General features: G+C 41.8%; 1 protein-coding gene across 1 annotated transcript; it reads right to left on the bottom strand.

The window, feature by feature from the left end:
• Positions 1-1,900: 1,900 nt before the first annotated feature.
• Positions 1,901-21,837, bottom strand: LOC306738362 (protein AF-17-like; the record flags this gene model as incomplete). The annotated part of the gene is made up of 20 exons (XM_079220206.1): positions 1,901-1,936; positions 2,021-2,215; positions 3,328-3,433; positions 3,588-3,922; positions 4,537-4,613; positions 7,930-8,130; positions 11,627-11,775; positions 12,099-12,165; positions 12,311-12,428; positions 12,930-13,126; positions 13,599-14,426; positions 14,532-14,679; positions 14,776-14,865; positions 15,260-15,367; positions 15,888-15,981; positions 16,427-16,530; positions 20,122-20,231; positions 20,354-20,408; positions 20,522-20,601; positions 21,729-21,837. 20 exons carry the CDS (start codon positions 21,835-21,837, stop codon positions 1,901-1,903), a joined length of 3,207 nt encoding a protein of 1,068 aa, XP_079076332.1.
• Positions 21,838-24,645: the final 2,808 nt, after the last annotated feature.

The following is a 24,645-nucleotide window of genomic DNA, read 5'->3' as shown; positions in this document are numbered from 1 at the left end:
CACATGTAAGGGAGATCATGTTCAAGATTGCAAACAAGTGAGAAACACAGGAGAAAATAAAATTAAAATAATCCCTTACTTTGTGAGTAGCCTTTGTTAGTAAAACTAAGCCAAATAGAGGCATCATATGATACAGAGAAGTGGAAGGAAAGACACACTCATCTCTACATTGGCTTAAGTTATGAAATGGGCTCAAACAGCCCTGCAGTGAAGGTCAACAGTAACGACACCGGTAATTCACCGTCTGATAACAGCTACACTATGTATCACACACCTTTAATAATAGTTTACATCTTGGCCTTCCCCAGCCGTTTCCTATGACATCGCTGTGCACGCTATACTGGAAGATTCTCCTTCAGTCCTTGTTTCTCAGTTCTCTGAAGCACAAACAACTAAAGATCATTGCATCTGAACACAAAAATTACAATAGAAAATGATTTGACACTTTAGTTACCACTATACACTTATTTACACATTTCAACTTTTGACTTATCAGTCAGCTATCAAAAGTATAAATGGGTTTTTAGGAAGAGTGCTTTCACTTTACTAATGTACTCCTCCTTGTAGCCCAAGATAAAAAAAACACAGAAGAAAGACGACAAGAGAGTATAAGCCTTTGGGCTCATGGTTTTCTCTGTAAATCTAGCATCATTAAGGCATTATCTATCCAGTATTGCTAAAAGAACAACTAGTTGGTGAACATGAAATGAATATCTATGTATGGAAGTAACATAAAAAAATGACACTTCAGGAAGAGGAGTGCAAAATATTCACATAAATCAAAAACCTGTCAGTTCCTAGTGGCCTAGTAAGTACCAAGCGTCCTTCATAAAGGTACTGTGTTGATGGCTAATTTGCTTTGTTAGCTACTAACATGCAAAGTGCACACCTTTTTACGAAAAAACTATTAATTTTTTAGAATTTCCAAATGTTTGGTTTTGTCTGCTTAATCTCGATAGCAACTGGGAAGATATAAAAATCTTTAGAAAACTCAAGGTGGTTTTGAATAAAATCTGGTGCTCAACATTCTTGTTGATGCCAGTCTCTAGAGAACCACAGCGCCATTTTGGACACACGGGCTAAGTGCATTTTTTACATTTTACATGGGTCAATACCTTAGAGCTAACATCAAGATTTTTGGTGGGCATTTAAATCCAGTGAAGGCTATTGCGGTAATGACTCAGCACAAAATGTCAACAATGGAAAATGGGTGGCAGAAACATCTGAGGTAATAATTAGCTTAATGTTGAAATGCCACTAACGATACATCAGAAATGACAGTATATTTATCCTTTACGCAATAAGTGCCTGTGAGAGGCTGCAACATATAGAAGATCTGGATGCAGATTTGGGTGGGGTGAACACAAAGGGAAGACATAATATCAAGGAAGACAGTTGAGGTTGCAAGAAGTGCCAGACGTCTGTGATTCTCACCGACAGAATAGGAACTCTGGCTCAAGCCACGGTGGGAAATCATGACCGGTCAGTGCTTGAGAAGTCAGGAAAGAGACGCTCTGACCTGGGGTTCACACTTTAACCCAAAATTCTACACAGCACCTGCAGGGTTGAGCAGGAACTCTGGCTCTGCCTTCATCAGCAGCCCCATTGGTCTAGTAACAAATTAGTGCAATTTAAGAAGAGACCACTGTATTCATGCTCTCTGAAAGCTGCCGACACAAAAAACCTATGAGAAGAACCTCTGATATAAAGAATTTCAAAACACGAACAATTTCACCTCGACGTTTCAGTCCATTCGGTTATACATTCATAAAACTGGGTTTAAGATAAAAATGACAGAAGATTTTTTTTTTCAGAAGTCATGTAAGTTGACCTTAGTTCTTTAAGTGGGCTGTGATGCCCCATATCTTCATTTGAGCTGCTCCTGTGAAATCAAGAAACGTCACCCATTCTTGTCTCCACCTTTCTCCCCTGCAGCCTGAAAATACAATTACACAATTTTTCAATTAAAAAAACTTTAGCATAGTAGGATAACAATTAAAAGTCCTGCAGTACTACTCACCCCAGGCTTGTGAAGTGCATTGTCCTGCAGGCCAAAGAGGCCGCCTCCCTGGCCGGCCTGTAGAGGTGAGGCTGTAGCTGAGGACAGCAGGTTGGGAGAGTTTGGGGTGGAGGAGAGTGCTCCCGTCAGCGTGAGGCGCTGCAGCTCCCTCTGTCTCTGCTGCTGCAGCATCTGGCATACCATCACCTGCTGCTCCTGGAGGATGCAGAGGAGGGGGGGAGCAGAGTTTATGGGACATTCAGGAAACCTGAAAAGGGTTTTAAATTGGAACATTAGTCCATCTGTATGCTTTAGTAATCATATTTATTAAAAAGCAGCCTTTCAAGTGTTTCTTCTCCCCAACATGTTTGTGAGAGACCGACAAAAAACAAGCCCAAAGCTGCTGAACAAGTGAAGTTTTCATTTTTTCATTGTACCTTTTTACTGTTCAACACTCATATAGTATTATTATACTATTATATTGTATAGTGAAAAGTGGAAATGTCCAGTTCACTGGTGTCTTGAATGTATCAGCGCATGATCTCAAATAAATCCTAAAACACCAGTCACCAAGGAAAAAAGCGGCTCTATGTTTCCAGACGTCCACAGTGTCTGACTGGCTCCAAACTCCACCCGACGTTAACCAGTTTGCAAGTCAAATAGCAACACTCATGGTGGCTCGTTTCCTGTTGTTCACAAAGGAGTCACACAGTGACTCATAACTTCAGCTGCTAGTTCTCCTCAAGCTACTGGAGATATTGTTACCCCAATAATAATCCTAAAATGTAATTGCTATGAATTGATCATATTTCACATTTTACTCTTTTGAATAGTTAATATTTAAGCATTGTGCTTCTTATCATTAGTGTCACATGTTTGACTATATGTTGTCTGGACTCTAATGAGAGGAAGTTTCTTAAAGTAAGACAAAATAAGGCAGGACACTACTTTCGTATGAGGCAAATTACTCTTAATTCTGGTTAATTATTAAAACAAATTGGGTTGAATTGGACACGGGTTAAATTTACTTTCATTAAAGGAATAGTTTGATGAGAAGATCAGTATTGCTCTCAAAGTTGAATATTAAATATGAAGCTAGAGCCAGCATACAGTGCGCTTAGCTTAGCAAAAAGACTGCAAAGAGGAGGAAACCGCTAGCCTCTGTCCAAAAGTAACTACATCTAAGGCCATTTTGTCTTCCTGAGTTTATGAAAATCAAATAATGGCATAATACTCTGAATAACAAAACAGAGAAATCTTGGAGTATCTTTAAGAAAATGTACATTGTGAAAAAACAGGCGAGAATAGGACAAAGAGTGAATCATTACAGGAGTGAAGTTCTGTGAGGTAAGGAACTGCTGAAGCTGCTGTTGCTGCTGCTGATGCTGCTGCTCGAGAAGAAGCTGCTTCTGCTGCTCCGACAGGAGGGAAGATCTGAAACACAAGCAAGGGCACACGGCCACACTGATCAGTCCAAACCATTAGATTACTTATACCGGACATAATGTCAACCCCTGGAAACAAAACAATAATTAATTTCAAAGTGTATTTCTTCCTTGGCTGATTTAAAGACAGACTTGGTACATACGGGCTCACACTCTTGGGAAGCTGAAAGCCCTGTGCCAGGGCCTGGGGGTTGAGTGGTGGAGGCTGCGGGCGCAAAGCGGGGAGTGCGGGCTGAGGGGCGATCTGCACAGGAGACTGGATAACACCGTTCAGACTGCCCAGCACGCCGTTCATGTTCAGCTGAGGACTTCCTGCCAGGGACGACATGAGCCCGCCCACCACAGGCAAGCCATCGCTCAAACCTCGACTCAGGCCGTTCAACAGGGGCTGGCCAAAGGAGGCGGGGCTCTGCTGAGGAGGAGTACTCTGGAAGGAGAGGGAGGAGCTACTGCGGGACGGACTACCAGAGTGGAGCTCCTAAAACAAACGCATGAAAAAAACATTGTAGCAATTTGCGTTTAGCTTTTGCTTGTGATGTGAATTCAGTGCTGTTGCACTGACGTTTACAGTAGGGCTGTACTAAACATCATATTCAAAGCTTCTATTGAGGTTTTCAAATCAAGCTTTGAATGTCTGTCGACCTAACTAAAGAAAAAAAATAGTGTTTGTGTTATTGTGGTTATATAAATATAATTTATGGCGCTCTTAGATTGCTGCTAGGAAGTTATTACAGGCCTCCCTTTGTGTGAATTAAGCAGGAGATAATTTTTTTACATTTATCTTCTCTCAATACATTTTTACAGCACTCTGTATTTATTGGAAATGTTTCAATCATACGAGTCAGAAACTATACAACGCAGCCACAACTGGAACCTAATTTAAACATCGAAACAGTATAATACTAATAATAACAGTGTAGCCTGATCTTTTTGATTCTCTTTGCTAGATATAAAACAGAATGAATAGACATGCAAAAAAAGGCTTAGTAACATTCAAATGTTGATTTAAAATTTGAATGCAAATCTTATGATTGAGGCTCGGAACTATCCAGTACACTTTCGTATAGCGTTTAAGGTAAGAAAGGGTCTCACCTCAGACGAGGTAACGAAGGAGGTGTCATTCAGGAAACAGCTTTTGGACAGGGGGCTCTTATTGGTGGTCAGGGAGTCTAAAGAAAAGAGACACAAAGACACGGTGAAAACTACAAAATGCTTTTGTTAAACTGATGTTAAAATGCCTTACACATCACATTTCCACATCCACATGCTGTCATCGTTCAAGGCTGTCAATCATGTTCCCAGCTGTTCTGATCAGCTGCAACCAATAGCACAACACAATTACATCGTTAGCCTAGAATCCAGGATTGTGTCTCTCCCGTCAGCATGTTCATGCTGCTGGTACGCGCGCTCTCCGTCAGCCCGGTGTCTTGTGTGTTTTCATTACGAACCGACGCGGTTGGCAAATGTCCACATTACCTTTTTCCAGTCTCGTTTGTAGGAGCAAGCCGACGTCCACTTCCTCAGCAGAGGAGAAAACTTCTTCTTCCTCTTGTTTCCCTGCCTGGGAATCACACCGGTTACACCAGGTCAATCTGTGCAGGTAACAACCTGATTGACTACATGCAGTCTTCGGCTAAATCCAGCAAACCAGCCATGCAGACCACAGGGCCTAAATCCTTAAGCTTCTGCCTCACCGGCGTCCCTCGTCGCCGGCTTCTCGTTGCAGCGGCCTCATGCGCTTTGCATTCATTCCACTTCAAGCCGCTCAACAATCAAGGTAAAGACATTAAATAGCGTGTCGCACCTGGACCGTCTTCTCAATTGGATAAATATGGTCAGACTGCTTTATTGGTAGTTTTGAGGAACTGTCCAAACCATAACAATGTTTCATTATCTTGACGTCCCCTGCGCAACAGGGAAACGATCACAGTACATTCTGTAATAGTGGCGGGCCTAAATGAGCCTGTCTCTACTCATAGACAGTATATAAGAAGGGTATCTATAAGGCTTGTTTAAAGCAGGTATATTACAGAAACATGCAGTTAGAACGTATTTAATCCCTCGGTTTACGAAGGATATATTAGAATATCCAGCGTTCGCCAAGTTGAATTCTCATACAAAAATCTCACGCCCTCACAACCTACAATCACACGTCCTGTACCATAAAGGCCCTCTACTGGCTCACTTACGTGAAACTTGCAGAAATTGCTTTCGTAAAAATTAACAACTTGCAATGTTCTCATACAAATGTAGCCGTCTCCATCCTATGGCATTTTTTCCACAAGCACAGTTGTTTGGGACTTTTAACTCAAACACTGAGTTTTATGATTTAAGTTTTGATTTTCAATCAAGCAAAAGGTAGTACTTATTGCCAAAAGGCACGGTTATTCATGACATGCTCAGAAATTATCCACCTCAGCTCTTAAAGTCCGTAAGCAGGATCACGCCATCCTCTTTCAAACAAGTGCCCTGGTCATTGCCGACTTCATCACAAACTACAATAACCATTGTCAATTGGCATAACAGCCACTCTCTTCCATGGTGTGACGGCGCATTCTTCTGACTGGAAATTGTGACCATATGTCTATCCGTGGCCTCCCTCTACTCCAGATTTGATATAATCTGCATCGTGTGAGATATCGGACCGCGGAAGCTCTCATGTCTGGGGCCAGCAACGGAAACACAAAGTCACAAAGTCTCACTCGTGCTGATATCAGTCGTCAGCATTCCTCAATGAGAGTATTCCATTTCAAGATGGCATCACGCAGTTAGCTGCCACTCAAGTCTTCATTGCAATCTCTCACTTGACAGGCAGGGACAGTGTTTGCTTTGTAAATGGGCCTTGCTTAGATTCTACAAAGATATGTGTATTTAACTGGTGGTGGAGTCTTTGCTTCACAGCTACATCACTGCTCACTCATTCAGATCATCCAAAGTAAAAAAAAAAATGATATGACATTATATTTCGGCTAGTACTCATTACCAGCAGCCTCACTGTGGGGCAGGTATTGTTTTCACCTTGTGCGTCACCATGGAAAAAATGACATCCTGGAGGCAATTTCTGGAGCAGAACAACCACATAAGAGTTCTCGAGCCAGTTGCTTGTCTGCCTGTGTGTCTTGTTGTCTGTCTGTGGTCCAAATTGTCACAGTAATAGTGTCAAAGTAGATACAGTCACACATCTTTCAGGTGTATAGTAGGATCACAAAAAAGTCAGATGGCTCACATGGTAGGGTGGGCACCCCATGCACCAAGACTGAGCCTTACCTCAGCAGCCTGGGGTCGAATCCAACCAGGGCCCTTTGCTTCATGTCATCCTCCTACCTCATCCATCTCCCCTTTACTCTGCTGTTTGACCTCGTCTTGGCTGGATCTCACCGTAAAATAGGTTTTAATCTCAGTGTGTCTTCATAGTTAAATAAAGGCTATTTACATACGTTGCATTTTGATTTATCATAACCCCAGATTTGTGAGTCGAATTGCATTTATTGCAGAAACAGCATTGCGGGGAAATCTCATGTTTGGCCCCTTTTATATATTTCCATCTTGACCTGCTCTATACAATAAGCACAGATACATTGAATGTTCAGGCTCTACGCATACCTCTCTAAGTTTGCCCTCTTTTCTGATATTTAGTGTCATATCAATCACATTGGGTAAGTGGTGTTGTATCTGGTAAGTAGCGTCCTATCCATTTTATTTTGTATAAGTGGCTCATTTTCCTATAAATGTTGTCATAGGCTATCTGCTACATTTTCATTGCTTCTGTAATTGCTAACAATCATCGTATTCTGATAAGTGGCGCCATGTACATCGTAGTGGTGTCAGATCCTTCGCATTGCTAATTCTCAGGTCACTGTAGACCTCTTTTGATGAGTGTATGATTCATTAAAAGTGGCAGGTAAGAGAGACTTACTGCCGAGCCATAACTATATAATTTTATGACCATTATTCCAGAAGATTAGCCACATTGTTTAAACTCTCGATTACAAATCTCCCTGTAGAGTCCAAAGACTCTATCAAGACTTTGTCATAACATATCATCTGTTAATAAACAATTATCTTTTCTTCATCCGGCTTGTCTCTCCGGATTTAATTAATAGTAAAGGCACTTTCACACCAGGGACATTTCTTTTTTGTATGTTTAATTTGCATGACATATTTTTAAAATTCTATATATTTTGTTGTTAACAGTTTTTGTCATAACTACTTTCACGACCCACCTCCAACCTTTTATCCAATATCACAACTATTGCAAATTTGCATCGCTGCCGGTATGCATAGTTTTGCTGCATGCAATGGGTTAACGCCTTAATACACTGATGTTTAAAATTGCTACATACAGGCGACTGTTGTAAGGGGAGGACGAACGAAATAGTAATGCAGATGAAAAAAAGACGAGGAGCTTACTATCTGACATTATTGCAATAGTGTGTGTCCTAAGGTTATGATCTGAAAGAGGGTAGAGGCTATAAAGAAACTGACCTTGGGTGGATGACAGAAAGTTGATCTGGGCAGAGGCGTGCATGGGGCCGTAGGCGGAATGAATGTGTGGCGGGAAAGACACGGCCAGATCTGTGTTGAGCAGCTGCAGCCGCTCTTTCTTGACCGTCAGGCTGAGGATCTGGTCCTGGAGGCGCTGGTTCTCCTGCTGCAGCGAGTGGAGCGACTGGAGCATCTCCACAACTACAAGAAGCAGGGAGGACAGACATGTCGTCATAAAGAAACCACATTTCAGTGGAGGTCTGCTTCCAATATTCGACTGTAGTATCCACATGAGTTGGACTACAACATGCATGGGAAGACCACTAAATATTAGGTTTGAGATGCTGTGCTCATAATTTTGAGCAGACAAAGTAAAAAAAAAAAAAAAATCCAATCGAATAGATACCAGCTATCAGGATAGAGCAGGATTTACACATATTTCTCGATACTTGCAGCCATGAATCATGTGGACATTGTTGTATTCTTAAATCATTGTATCGCTGATTTAACCAGTTGTGATGACTATTATTTTTTTAATAATATTTAAAAAAAGAATACAGTCCTCACAATTGTCCACTATTCTGTGGATATTTCCATTTTGTGAATACGTTCAGCCTTTTCCAGGCGGTGAAAGTAATTAGTAATACAAATAAAATATGGGACTATATATGTTTCTGTAAATCTGTTAACAATTCCAATTTTGTCAGTATCTGTCCTAATTTAAAGTATGTTGTTAAAGTCAATAAACATCGTACCCAGAACTGATTTTATAATAATCCCATTAATTTAATGTATGCATCAGGATAATTTAATTATGGTTAAACAATCTAATGCATAGGGAGATATCCATCCCAAAGAGCGGGCCGGTAGGTGTCTAACATGTCAAATTACTCCTCACTAGAAACTAATTAGTGTTTATTACGTAGGCCAATGATCGTTAACTTGTGGGCTACTCATTCTGCCAGCAAATAATTAATGAAAAGAATGCATTCAGGTATTTTGGATATCTAGCGATTCTTTTGTTCACTATGAACACTTTCTGAACGTGGACACTTCTGACCACTTTGACACTTTAATTCAATCACCTGGTGCAATATCCAAGACGTGCAATACGTTTAAGTACTTTTTTATTTTATTTTTTATTCAGTCTGTATATTTAATATTCTTCTTTACTGTTTATTTTGTTTTATTACTGGTTTACTGTTTATTTATATTACTTGATTTATCTTCTATTTACTTGTGAGCAATGCTGCTGTAATCCTGTAATTTCCCCACTGCGGGACTAATAAAGGATTATCTTATTTTATTTTATATTTAAGCAACCATCAACAATTTGGAGATTTACCAACCCCAAATATGTGCATAAGACCTGCAAGTACTAAAGACATAAATCCATCTGTCAGCGTGATATATATATATATATATATATATATATATATATATATATATATATTTTTTATTTTTTTTTAAGTTGCACCTCCACTGTCTGCTTGGAAAAATTCTGGCCCTTAGACAAATGTAGTTGATGTACAAAGACCTTGCTATAATGGTGGACGACATGTATATAAGGGCTTTAAAGGTTGGCAGCTTCAATGTAAAACCATTATTACACGCTTACAGTTGCTGCAACTGGAGGTAATTTTAAAATACTTTTTTTTTATAAAATCCTACATGTTTAACCACCCATAGATAAAATAGTTCTGAAACAAACATTTGTAACTCCACCACATATATATTTACATATTTTATTAACTATTGTCAAAGATTAAGAAATTACACTTCAAACTGGAATATAAAGTGCTGACATTAATTGGCGCTTCCTGGACTTGCTTTTATACTTAGCGTTATTTCAAAGCAGTGCCATTAGGTCTGAACTAGCAATTCAACCCCATCCTCTAAATGCTTTCTAATTGATTTTCGATGCAGCTATCAGTGCAGCGTGCCCTACATCACAGACTGGGAGAACAAAAACACTTTTCTCTCACACTCAAAGTGAACTCTCCCTAGGGCACATATTTAAGGTGCAGAAAGAAGGGCCTTTCCTTTTACAGAGGATGGGAGGCTAAGATGCATAAAAATGGACAGTTAAGAGATGTTATGAGGGCTGGGGAGGAAAGAAGGGTTCAAGTCAGAGCTCAGGTGAGGCATCAGTGATAAAACAGAAAAACAATGGTATAAAAGAATAGAAAAACTAAAGTAGTATGAAGGAAAATAAAAACAGTGTGACATCACTGGGTGGAGAAAAAAAGAGAGAGAGTAAAAATAGATAAAAAAAAAGCAAGGGTCAGCAGATGATGTCCCCAGAGAAAAAGTGAGTCTGAGCAAGAGTCAGTGAGCAGCCAGGTTCAGGAGAGAGCACAACATAAATTAAATGTCGATAAGGAATATGAGAAACAAAGCTGTTAGAGCCGTTTTTAATATTGTCACAGTATGATGTCTCTTGCTGTGCTATTTTTTGTCCCCAAGAGCGTCCACAGGCACATTCATCATCAAAAGCATGGCTGTACAAAAAGTCATTTTGTTCTTACATTCAAAGCTTCAATTGAGGTTTTCTAAAGAAGCTTGGAATGCCTAGCATCATATTTTATGATGTCATCCCCTCGCGGTTGCATGCCTGCGCCAACCAGTCAAGTTGCAGTTTACATTCATTCTGCCCAAAATGTCATCATTTAATTTTAGACATTTGTGTGAAATTCTCATAATTACCATATACATTCTTGAGTTATGGCCAAAAAACGTGTTTTGTGAGGTCAGTGACCTTTGACCTCCATTTTCTAATCAGTTCATCCTTGAGTCCAAGTGGACGTTTGTGCCAAACCGGACTGACATCTGCATGTACTGTAGTGAGATACAGTCTGTGGTTTGGACTGAGCAGACAGAGCGAGAAAGAGACAGTTGCAATAGTCCACCATCCACCTCTGTACGTTATTAATAACTTTCCACTGGCCGTCACTCTGATGAACAATTAATCAGACACTTCCATCTGCACTACTCGGTTGTCTTTAATGTCTTTTTTATATTCATCTTGTTTATTGTATATAATATGTACGACAAGAGCAACATGTAACCGGAGTCAAATTCCATGTATGTGTGTACACACACACACACACACACACACACATGGCCAATAAAGCAGATTCTGATTCTGATAACTTACTCATGCGGTTGACAAAGTAGCGTTCTGTCTAAACCAGTGATAAAAAGCCAGCGCATTACTGCCACACAGCCACCACTGGAATCCATTCTACAAATGGTAAAAAACTCAGGGATGCCACTGTTTAATGTGAATTACATTTAAGACCAACTTTACAATTATAATAATAATATTGTTACACTTTCTTGATCTGTGTGACATTAATGTGAGAGGGTATCTGTAAATTGTGTAAACATGTGAAATTGCAATGTCAAACAAAAAGGAATAATGAAATCTTACTTCCGAAGTTTGAGTATTTTTAAGACTTTTGAAAGATTCATTGAAGACATTTTAATAATGAATTGAATACCTTTCAAGATTATTTAAAATGATTTGCAGGAACCCTGAATACTAATATTAGAGTAGCCTAATCTTTACTCAACTGTGCTGAAATACTGGTTTTAAACAGAATGAATAGACAAACAAACTGCGCAGCCTTCACTAAATAGATCTTTTGAGTTTTGTCTTTGAATCACATGGTAACCACTGGTTCACTTCACTCACTGTTGACTCCCATCTCTCCATTTCCGTGTTTCTCCAGCAGGAGCTCAATGTGGGAGCTGGCAGAAGGGACGTTCTCAGGGCGGGCTCTGACTCCTACACTCAACCCGTCCCTCTGGTCAAACAGAAGAGGAAGACAGCTCATAGGAGACCTAGGAGAAGAAGAAACCCAACAAGGAGTCAGAAACAAATAAGTCCCCACTGCAGCCAAGTTGGGAAACTACCAGCAAAACCCTGTGGTTAGTATTTCCTTCTAATCCACGCAGTCACTTTGTTAGTTAACCATCTGCTATTTGCCTCCTGTTTCCTGTTACTGGTTACAGAAATAGAAACTGATCTGACAACAGCAACAGTACATGGAATCTTTCCTTTGATGGATAAAAGACATTTCACTACTCGCTTGCTCATTTTCAGTAAGGATTTAAAATCATGTAATGTCCACGATTTTGCATTAATGAAATGAAATAAGACATACTGTGAAGAAAGACTCTCTCTCGGTGAGTTCCCCTGACACGGGAAGCGACAGTCATCGAGGTCAGACTCTGAAAATTGGGACAAAGAGTCGTGAACTTTACTTATATGTTCTATTTCATGAAAGGTGATACAAAATGAATTTTTGACTAGCTTCAGTTTCTCAACAAATGCAAATAAATAATGTTGATCTCTGAACCCTAATCTCCCGCTCACCTGGCAGTGAGGTCTGGGCTTGGGTCAGTAGTGGCGGCAGTGTCGGGGCCGTGGAGAGACAGCTGGCGAATGACTGAGTGGAGGTCAGGCTAAAGCTGGTGCTGGAACCTGGAAGGACCTATGAGACAGTGAACGTCAACATCTGGCCCAAAAATGTATCTCTTTATACGACTGAGACACTATTGGTGAAAAAAGAAAAGGTCAAACAAGAACAGCAGGCGCACAGAGGAGTAAGACAATAAAATGTATTAATTTATTAAATTGTTTTGTCTACGAAAATAAATAAATAATAATAAAGAAAAGAAGTCAGATAACTGTGGAAAATGTGCATTATAATTTCCAAGAGCCTGAGGAGATGTTGCTTAATTTATCTGACTGTCCAAACCCTTAAACTGACCTATATGACAAAGAAAAGCAGTAAATCCTCACAACTGATAAGCTGGAACTGTTTTTTTTTTTGGCTTGGTTTCAGCTTTGTAATTATATCGTGCTAGTAATACCACAAAATACCAGATACCATAGATAAACACGAGGCATGGCAGCTATGCAGTGGTACTGATAGCAAGAGTACAAAACATATCTCCCCCCCGTGACCCTTCACGCTGACTCTATGAAATACCTGTGTGTTTGAGACAGCGTTGACTGACGGAAGTGAGAGTGAGGAGACGTGGGAAGTTAGGAGTCCTGAGGAGAGAGGGGTGCTACACATGCCACCTCCCAGGGACAAGGTGTTACACACCCCACCACCCAGGGAGAGAGGGGTACTGCAGACACCCCCGCCCAGTGCAAGAGGGTCCTTTAGACTGGAGTAGATACCTGAGGGATGGGAAATTATATTCATTACTTTTTTCATCTCAGACGTTAGAAGACCCCCAAAAGACAACAACACATGGCAGCCAAGCGTTCGTGCACACGAGAGAATAAATCTGTAAGTAGGGCAGGAAATCTAGCACTCAGAGATATGTGCACAAAAACCACTATCTAGGACAATAGTCTGAATTTTAAAACCTTGTGTATGAGATACAGTCACATGTACATTAACGGTATCTGATGGCGTATTATAATACACTCTGAGGTTCTGATATACAGATAAGCTGCTACTGTGGTGCCGTCATGGCACATGTGAAATGGAAATATTTCACCACTGTAGAATCAAGCTGCAAATGAACACACCAAAGTGTTTTTTGTTTTTGTTACACACACACACTCGCTCTCACACAGGAAGCTAGAGGGCTACCACACACACCCACCCACTCACTCACTCACTCACTCACTCACTTAGACTCACCAGAGCTGAGCAGAGAGTTGCCACGGCTTGTGGAAAAAATGCCGGCAGAGGAGGAGGATGAGGTGGAAAAAATGCTGGCGCAGGAGGAGGAGAAAGAAGTGGAAGAAGAAGAAGAAGAAGAGGAGATGGCTGCGGGAGGCAGCGTGGAGGGGAAGGCGGGGTGAGGGATGGAGGACGGGCATGGGTAGAGCGAGGAGGTTAAGACTGGAGGGGGCGGCACTGCACGGTGATGGTGGTGGTGGTGCTCTTCTTCCCTCCTCTCTCGGTTCTTGCTGCCCCGTGGCCGCCCTGGACCGTGGCTGCTCTTCTTATTGCCGCGGTGCCTCCTCTCTTTGGGCAGTGGTAGAGGCGTGGCTTTGTCCTCCTGGGCCGCCTCCTCCAGGATGGGCGGTGTGCTCAGTTGAGACGGCTTGCAAAGACTCTTGGAGGGCTTGTAGTCCCCAGAGGAGGAAATCTTCCGGATCTTGCTACTGCCGCCCAGCCCCGACGAAGAGGTGATGCGCATGATGGACCCAAAAGTGGAAATAGTGACCTTGTTCTCAAAAGGGCTCGAGTTGCCCTCTGACCTGTCGTGACCCTGTGTCCCTGCCAGTGGGCCATCAGCAGGAGTCAAAGCTGGTGGTTTGTGGTATTTACTGTCCTCCTCCTCATCTTTGTCCTCCTCCTTTTCATCGTCCTCTTCGTTCTCCTCCTCCTGGAATGCTGGCCTCCTGTGGCGCTCCTTACGCTCCTCACCGCTGTGGTCGTCAGCCCCTTGCTCGTGTTCACGCTCCAGGCGCGAGGATGATGAGAACGGATGGAAATCCTGCGCGGAAGACAATGAACCACCTCCCATAGAAACACAAAGTGATAGTCAAATTCAAATAAACTGCTATTATTACATCACCGTGTCAACATTTCACTCCGTCTCCTCATTCATTCTGCACATTGTACCTGTGTTGAATGGACTGGAGGAGCACGAGGAGGAGGAGCAGCTCTTGCCAGTGCTTCCCGTCTTCTTACTGCGATGAACGTGACTGTGTGAGCTCAGCTTCTTGGGCTTTCCTTCACTGTCCTTGCTGCTGTGGTGACTGGAGGATATCTTTACCAAAACACACAGGTTATAACTAGATTAGCTCGACTACTTATCAAAGTGTCCAGCATGTCACTAGTCATCTTGTGGGTTGGCTTTTCATACCTTTTCTATACTGCTGGTCGTCACTGAAGAGCCCAGGCTGTCAGAGGACTTCTTGTGGCGCTCTTTTTGTCGAATCTTGTCCTTATGACTCTGAATAGACATAAATACACAGGACTCAGGTGTGTTAAGAGTCAAACCAGGTCCTACGAGGCACACACTAGCCACCCGTACAAACAAAGACACAAACGAGCATATACACAACCAGAATTACTCGAGCACCAAGCCTACATTTTAAAAACCTTGAAATTTGAAACTGTAAAAGATTTTTTTTTAAATGTAACAGCAAACGTTCTTTGAAAATGTTGCTTTAACATAAACAGACAGACAAGAACATCACCTTTGTAAAATTATTGAAAAATTACCCTTTTTATTTACATTAGAAGCTAACTGTTGTTAACACAACTACAAATCCGACCAGATATTCAATGCATACCTTTGGTGCTGAGCACACTTGGCCCTGACACCCATCAACACTAGGGCTTACCTTCCTCTGTCTGTGGTGGTGATGTTTGTCTTCTGGTGGAGAGCTTGACCGCACCAGGGCATGACTGAAGGAGCTACTTGTATTTTCACTGGAGCGCAACTTCTTCTGCTGTAAAATCCAAAAAAGAAAAACTAAGTATCATCTCAAGACCAAATAAAACGTAAAAGCAGGCCTTTTCAAGACAAAATATAACTTGAAATGCAACCGGTGAGGCCAAGCAAGCCCCGGGGAGAGGTCCCACGAGGGGCATCCTCTAAGCGGAGGAGTGGCCATCCCTAACCCACCAAGTTAAATCCCCGTTTAGAATTGTAAAAATATTTTCAGGTAATTATGAAACTGTCCGTTTAGGTAGCCTAATTAATGTGACACGCTGCAAGTTTGACGTCATGTTGCATGAGCTATTGCAATGCGCAACTGTAAAGGAAAAATAAATCGATAAATTGATAACCTTGAGGGCAAACTATTCCGTTTAGCAGTTATGTTTACTGTTAATTGGCAGCGCAACCACTTCACAGAGCATGTAAGAGGGTACAATGGGTAAAGACTTTTATCTCTGATGTTTTTAGTTTTTTTTTCCGTTTTGTGCGAGGGTTTTGATTTGCAGCCTTTAGACTGTTGTGCATCTTACCATTTTGTTGTAATGGTGCTTGCAGTAACCGCAATATTTCACGTTGTCAGCTTCTGGGCCTTCCTCCTCGCACAGCAGACCTGCCATCTGAGCACTGAACGCAGGGTGCCACAGGGTCAGACAGGAGAGGAAACAGGAGAGCATACACGGGCACACACACGCACGCAAACACACACACACCTGAGTGCTTTTGTCATTGATCAAGACAGGATGGATCAAATGTCAGATCTCGGCAGACAGAAAGCTGTGCTGTACAATATTCCAGGATTGATTTCAGGTTTGAGTTTTCAATTTATGCATTATGACAGGAATTAGCTGAATTAGCTAATATTCTAAATATATTGTACACTTAAACTGAAATGTATTTTTGTCTGCGTTGCTGCACCCGTCAACACCGGTACATTACTTTGCTTCCGTGGTGGTACTCCTGTCTGTTATTCAAAACTGGAGTTATGCAGACCGTCATCTACTGTAGATAATATACTGACAATGGATAAGTATCTCATATAACTGCACATAACTATCCCTTTAAGACTCACCAGGTGACATGGAACGCTTGTCTACAGCCCTGTCTGTTGCAGGTCATGCAGGCTCCGCAGGCCGCCTTGCTCTCTCTCCCGTGGTCCTCACAGATATAACAGGTCTGGTGAGGAGGAAAAAGGAAGAGAATAAGAGAAGAGGGAACAGAGACATAACCGGTATTAGTATTATTAACAGGTGTTACATTGTCTTGTAGATGAACAATGTGCACACAAAGCCCTTGCCATTTAAAAGAAAAATGCAGCTTTCTGTGGAAAGCTGACTCACGCTCATTCATTCATGTTATTTGGCCATTCAAGACAACCATCATGATTTAATTGCCGGCACGCTTGATTCTCCTTACTCGGAGTCCATTCGCAGCTATACTGTAAAAGGTCAGGACATTTGGCTCGTCAGGACAACAGATGGAGCATTCAAACAGAACTCAGTTTGCTCAGTGCTTCACGTTTTGGACAGCAAAACTGTTGACCAGATGTTTTGGAATGTTGAATGAAAAAAAAGCTGACACTCAAGAGCTTGTGGCTAGTTGTGCATTTGTTTTCAAAAGAGAGCTTTTCCTTTGAGGTTTTTGTATCAGAATGCTACTAAATTCTAAAATGTATTTCCTTGTCACCTTCATTCTTCATCATTTCCTTGTAGTTTGTATAGAACAGTTGTAAAATGGTTTCATGATAAACTGCAGGGAACTTGCATTGATGCAGCGAAACAAAAACAAAATGGTTTCATTTTTGTATTTTATTTTAGAGCTCAAGGCTGGAATTCTTGCCTCCAACATGACATCAGCATCAGTCTTCACTGATAAGTTATTTGTGCACAAATGTCCATAAAATACATGTAAGCGTACACAGGTGATCACACACAAGCAGACAAACGCATGCACGCACACACAGAGCTTTTGTACTTCTTCCTCAGCTTTTCCCCAGTGTGTGGAGCAGACTGCTGGTGGGGGGCAGGAGAGGCCTAGCAACAGGTGCAGGACAAAGGAACAGCAGGCGCTTTACCTTTTTGCTTCAGCTCTCTCTGTTTTGCCTTTTCTCTTCCCTTTCCTCTGTCTTCCTCTACTCCTCACGTCCTTACTCTGCTCTCTGTTCCCCGCAGAGGATGTCGGCTATGTAATGAAAGGACATAACTACACCAAGCGTGTAAAAGGAAGAGTGGCTTCTCAAGTTTTCACTGACCATTGTAACGCTGTCTAGGAATGCAGGCAGCAAAATCTGGATGAATGGTTCCGACAGGGAAAGCTGCATGCAATTTACTGTAGCTGACACAGTAATATGAAACCAGGCACTCAAACACTCACATGTGTACATTTATATGCAGGCATGCACACAGACACACTAACATTACATACACACAGCACGTCAGCCACTGGCTGCTAAGACGAATGAGTACATGTGTCAAATATTGATTTCTTTGTAATGTGCATTGCTTTCAAAATGCCTGCTCTGATGCATGCTGGATATGCCAGTACTCACTACTTCTGCTAAACACAATCTTGTTATATGTAAAAGAAAAACAACAAAAAAACATTTGGTAGAACCCAGGGGGATTTTGTGATGAATTGTTACATGTACTTCTTTGTGGTTCCTCTCATCCGTTTTCTAAGTTACAGTTTCATGAAACTATGGCTGAACGAAAATAGCTCCTACATGAAACTGCTCACAATAATGTCTGTGGATTATCTTGAGTAATCGGGTCATGGTTCCTGGAAAGAGACATTGCTGTTGAGTTTTTCAAATGAATATTTTTGCCACTTTAAACTCTCTAGTGCCATGAAATCCCATTTCATTGCAGAGAAGGCAGAGATCTCTAAGGCCAATATCTCCAAAACTAGACAACTCAAGACCAAAACAATCTTGATTGATAAATAGCAATACAGGTTAAAGGAAGAATATGTATTTTAGATTTTGAGGTGAACTGTCCCTTTAAGATGGCAATCTCCCACATTTCCCAGAATGACTTAACAACCTCCAGAGAGCAGGCGCGACCTTGTCACATTCAGCGGTGGGTTTGTACGGTGTGTGTGTAGGTGGAGCGCTGGTGATGTGGTGGAGCGAGACAGTTTTTCCGGTTAAAAGAGGAATAAGAGTTAAGCTGTTTCCCAGATGACTTAAAGCTGCGTTTGTTGTAGCTCCTGTCATTGGTTGAGAAACAGCTCATGCTTTCTTCTTTTATGATGGATGTCTCTCTGTGGGATTTGTGACACCGCAGAAAAAAGCGGTTCCTAAAACAAAGGCACTGCTCTGTTTTTCTTATGTCTGTTATATTTCCAACTGAACTTGAAAGTGGCAATAGATTATGGTTTCAGTAAAAAGTTTCATTATGAAATAAATGATGATTTAGATAGCTAAAGAATAATGAGAACCTCTGCGTTTAGATAGGTTTCTATAATTCTTGCTTTCACTATGCAATTCTCTCCGGATAAATGTAGGCTCGTTTTAGGGCACAAAGGAACGGATTCAACAAAAGCAGGAAGCACGTAGCACTTTTGTTTCCCCCGCTAGTTATTGGTAGCTCTCCCAATTTGAAAGGTTTATTGTAACTGCTCTGAAATTAGTTGTGTGAGACAAATGCGGCTGAAGTACAAGCGGCAATACAATACCCAAGTTTGAGTACAGATAACAAGATTATACATTTTCCAAAACCTTACTTCTAAACACATGTTCAATAGAAAATGACTTAAAAAAATAAGATACAAAATGATAATAGTCTGCATGAGAACAATGCATAAATACACTGAGAGAGAACAGGTACAGCTAATGTTTGGTTGGAAAGTATTGATGTTTGATACTCGGTCATCTCTGCTAAAAGATGTTTTTATGAGTTTCAGCCGCCTATACATATGAAATGTGTCATATGTATACCGTTCTTTGGCCGTCCAGAAATACTGAAAAGAAGCCGTTCTGTATATCCTTGTGACGGCTGGAACCAGCCGTAACAGCGACAGGCCATAGTGAAGGCGATGTTTTCTAGATCTGTGCAGTAAACACCTTTTTAAAGGAACTAAAAACACTTGTTTATCCCCTTGTCTTTATTGAGTGCACACAATGTAGATATGTGGAGTTAATAAATGTGCTAACAGTTTTCTGTCAGTTACCTGCAGCCGACAACCCTTCAGAGAGACTGGCGCTGCTGCAGCACACCTGACTAAATAGACTGGCATGGGGAATTGGACTGTGCCATGCTACCTCAGCCAGAGGGGTGTCCTCAGCAGCCAGTCTATTCTACACCACTAAGGAGAGAGGTCTTCTCTCCCCTTCCAATTAACCATGGACTCACCGACAGCTATATATCCTGCAGTAGAAGATGACTCAGGAGTGTCTCCTGTTTCATGGAGAACTCATTATGTCTTCATTTCTAGTTAATGCGTTTTGTCAAACTTAACTAAATTATGTTGAACTTATTTATTTATTCTCATTTGTCCTTTTTTCTGATTTGGTTCCCCATTTATTCATATTATTGGGTGAATGAAATCCTTATTTTTCACACCTTTCCTTGACCTCCCAGTTTTATGCGCACCCTGGTCCTTCACAATCCTCAATATTAGTTTTCAGACAGGGCACCACACCCCGATGAAGTCCGGTTGACTAAAAACTGTTCACTTTACAATGCGTTACAGAATTTATCCAGTCATCTGTGTGTGTGTGTGTGTGTGTGTGTGTGTGTGTGTGTGTGTGTGTGTGTGTGTCAGTACCTTGATGTATCTCTCATGCGGGACGTACTGCAGGATGATGGGCTCCATGGTGAGGACGTTGGCAAACTGAACCTCAGGGATGTAGAGCGCGCACACAACGTGTGCCCAGCCTGACGGAGAGATTGGCAGTGGATCAATGACATGGTGAGGTTTCTTATGAATGAAGTGGAAATCTGTTCAGTACACTCAGAGAAACAGCCGGAGTCTGAGACGGACAGAGGTCGAGATTTACCTCCACTATCTGTCCTCTTGAGGGCACCATCTTTGTGGGGACACAGCTCACACCTCTGAGACGGGACAGGAGACAGCAGAGCTTGTTGTGAGTGTGGCATCAATCCTAACGGGTGAAGCAGGAATGGATGCGCGTGCTTTGTGTCATGTCGTGTGTTGGCATACTCACCACACGCGCCGCCCTCTCCTGTGACTCACACTTCCGACAGAACCACGGGCCGGTGGGAACCTGGACTATGCCATAACATGCTGGGATGGAAACACACACAGGACAGGTTAATTCTCCGACACATTCAGTTTATTTTCTATAGCCCAAAATCATAAATTTGCCTCGGAGAGGTTTACAATCTGCACACATAAGACATCTCTGTCCCAGGACCTCACATCGGATCAGGAAAAACTCCCCAAATAAAAGAAAAAAAACTTTCACAGGGAAAAAAGGAAAAAAACCTTCAGGAGAGCAACAGAGGAGGATCCCTCTCCCCGGATGCACAGAAGCAATAGATGTCATGTGTACAGAATGAACAACGTAACAGAGTTACAGCACATTCAATGTGCTGTAACTCTGTACATACATGACTATAACACATATTTTCTTTCACATTCTTATCGTCTCCATTTTCTACTGTAACATAATTTACACGTCTCTTATATTTTGTTGTTAAGTTAGTACTGTTAAGTGCTGCTGTACTCTTGGTCAGATAATATATCAAAGAAAAAAATTATAATAATCCAGTTGTAACTTTAATGTAAGATTGAATATGAAAGACAGCTCTCCACTCAGCCTGCTCTGTCCGCTTTTAACTAATCTTTCTTTATGACATTTAATAGCACTTTCTCTTTACAGGAACAAAGTCATCTCTACTTGAAAAAAAAAACATAACCTGCAGATGAGCAAAGTCAGCCAGACATAAATCTACAGCAGCATCCCCAGAGTTGGTCCAACAATCAGTGGCAGAAACGCGATGCTAGAAGTTAACTGCTCCACTTGTTTCGTCTCATTAAAGCAACAAAGCAAGTGGACACAAGGCAACGTGATGTCGGAACCGGCGGGCCTTCGCTGGGGCTGTTTTGTCGCCAAAAAAGAGTGTCGTGAATCCAACCACCACACGCACAGACACGCGCACGGACCTGGAGTGCCATCAAGGCGCCATCCAGACTCCGTGTCACACTACGCTGCTTGGCCCTGTGCGTGTAATCATGTGTGCGGAGAGGAAACAACAAACAGCACGCCTACCTACCCCTCCCACACACAGAAACACGCACGTAGACAGCGATGGAGCTACTAAGAAACCTACCGATCCTCCAGCACCTCTGGGTGCCTCCAGCTGCCACAGCTGCCCTAGTAATGACGCTCTAACGGCGGCTAACGTTACCTTGGTGAACGGCGACGCTGCAGCCGTGTCCATCACAGTAAACCAGGGGGTTCTCAGCCCAGCCTCGCTCGTCTGAACACACGCAGCAACCTCCAACCATTTCCCGCATGCTGCTCCCATACGAATAAATGTATTTCCCCTCCAGGCAACGGCTCAGACCTCGCCCGGGCCTGTCAAGTGGTCGTCCCGCACGCTAACGCCGCATCGGGCATCGCCGTGGGCCGCTTTCGTCGCGCACTTTTAGCGCGGCGGAGAGACGAAATCTCGGCGTGGGGTTTGTGGTGCTGCTGCTGCTGCTACGTTTTTTCCGTGATGTCCTCCCCGTCCCCATAGAACCGATGCAGTGCGCATGCGCAGACTGGCTCTTGTGGTTCAGAATAAGTCGCAGCAAAGGTAGCAAGTTGTGGGGGGGTTTCGTTACATGAACACCTTTTTCGCCGCATGTTTACAGACTCTGACATTATTTAAAAAATGATTATCCATGTGATGATATTGTACCTAACGGTGTGGAATATATCTATAAATTAGATTAGTGAAACATGTCGATCAATCAGTCAAAACCTCTGGCTGCAACTCTGTTTCTCTATCAAGTTTGTTTCAACAGCACCATCTTCAGGACTTTCACAGAATAGCAGGGCAACAATTACAAGCTATTTCACCATCCAATGGTGACCTGAAATGCAAAACATCCAATGTGGTACACCGGTCTGTACAATAAACATTTCACTTGACTTTATTCTGATTAGTTCCATTTTGGTGTCAGGTAAAAAGGATCTACAAAGAGTTCTCTACATGTATCTTGTATTCTGTCTCTATTTGTGTGCTAAACTCTTTATATTTACAGCCAAAACAATAACAAAAAAATGTAGATTAACATTTTAGATTGTCAAACTGACCCGTAGCCTACTTGATTCCTTGGCTGTTCTTAAGGTCAGTGTACAGTGTGTTGTTGTTCCAGTTAAAATACATCAGCATGGATCTCATTCAGATTTTTGGCTGTCAAGTTGACACTTATAATTCAGTCAGCAGATGTCACCAGAAGCCTCTCGTTTTGACTGTACTGCTTTATGACTTCTGTCTTGAATGGCTGCGTAAACTCTGTCTGGCAGGTCGGTTTTAAGGTGGATATGGAACTCCAGAAACACACACAGTTTGGGTAAAAGCCGGGTCGTCTAAACGTATAGTCACGTTCCCTTTTTCCTGTACAGTTCTTTTCTGTTTAGAGGTGATGTGTCAAAACATATTCTCTTTGAGTCTCTTTATCCTCCTACATGAACACAGGCTTCCCTGAATTCCATTTTAGCTTTAAACATCTGAACTAAAAGAATTACCCTGAAGACAAACTCTTAGAATTAGAAAAACAAGAGAAGCAGCCTGGCTGTTTCATATTTTTTTTTTAAATGAATGACTGGGCTTTTTAATCTAATGTATGGACATGAAGCTGTGATGACGGTTTGCCTCACAAGTGTCACTTCTCATCAAACTCAAAGAGAGAAAAGGGAACTGGCACTGATGGAGAGGACAGATAGCGGGGTGGCAGCTGGATGAAGCTAACACCCTGTTCTGGTCGGAAGGCAGCGAGGCGTGACTGAGTCCTTGTGCTTGACATGTGGGCGGAGTGCATCCACGTTCACATGCACACTAAGCCTGATGCACTGACTGAGTTGCTAGTCAAAACCCATTTTGTGTGTTCACCTAAAGGTTCTGTCATATCAAACATGACCACAAACCCTCCATTTGGAGCCTCATTCTTCCATCACACACACACATACATTCCCATGTGTGGAGTTTTACCGGCAGACATCACTTAATACCATCTGCTCTGTGGGTGAAGTGAAAGTTAGTGGGAAGATAGAAACTTTTGATTAGAATAATTCTCTCATTGAGTTTTCTTCCAGTTAAAGAAATAATAAATGCATTACATCGTTATTTGTTTAGTTTGGGGACCCCCCTGCACCATTTTAAAGTGCTCCAAGTGGGTCGTAGAAACCACTTTGGGACCCACTGCTCTGGAGTGATAGATACTTTGTGAGGAGAACACATCAAGAGTGAGTCACTGTCGTGCAGTACCACACTGCTCCCATTAGATGGCGGCTGGTGTGAAGAGACTTGTGATCCACTGACATTCATTTCCTCAGCATCAAGATGGGAAGGAAGAAACGGTGATGGATATTGACAATCCCACATCACAAGACAAGTGCTAATTGATATTTAACCCTCATTTAAAAAATTTCAGATCATACCAATTATATACTCATATTCTTTGTTCCTGATTGAATGCAACAGCTTGAGAGAAATATTTAGGTGTTCAACAGCACCTGACATTTAATTTAAACCTACCACAACTTTCATTCATATCCCTGTTACCTGTGTTCTACTTATTTGTTCTTCTTACTAAGTCCTAAATACATACACCTCTATTTTGTGCCACAATAATGTCTCAGTGAGCCCTTTCTAACTTTGTTTGAGCGTATAATATTGTGAGAAACCAACACATGGTGCAGAGCCAAGTGAGGTCTTTTGAAGCTGCACTTCTCTCAAACCACAGCCTAAAAGGAGACATGTGACCTTCTAGATAATAGGATTTTTCTTCTTCTGCAGTCTTCAATTGGAAAGTGCTTTTAAGGGAAGATAAACTTCTCTCAAGAAGGTGCAAGGTGATGAAGGAAAAGGAGTGGTTATCTTTTATTTTTACATCTTTACACATATAACAGTAAAACAAAAACACAGCAGATACACAGTAAATGTATTTGTTTTTGCTATCTTGTTGAACATTTTAATGTATATATAGCTGACTATATCATATAAACAGGGGCTACAGCAGTGAAAATTAAGTACTAATGTAACGTATGAAAAGGAAGTAGAATTACTCCTGCATCGACACTTTACAGGCAATCTTTTCAGATGAGTACAGTAT

This window comes from Taurulus bubalis (assembly GCF_910589615.1).
Source record: "Taurulus bubalis genome assembly, chromosome: 6".
In the NCBI taxonomy this organism is placed as follows: Eukaryota; Metazoa; Chordata; class Actinopteri; order Perciformes; family Cottidae; genus Taurulus; species Taurulus bubalis.
This window is presented reverse-complemented; position numbering and strand designations above follow the sequence as displayed.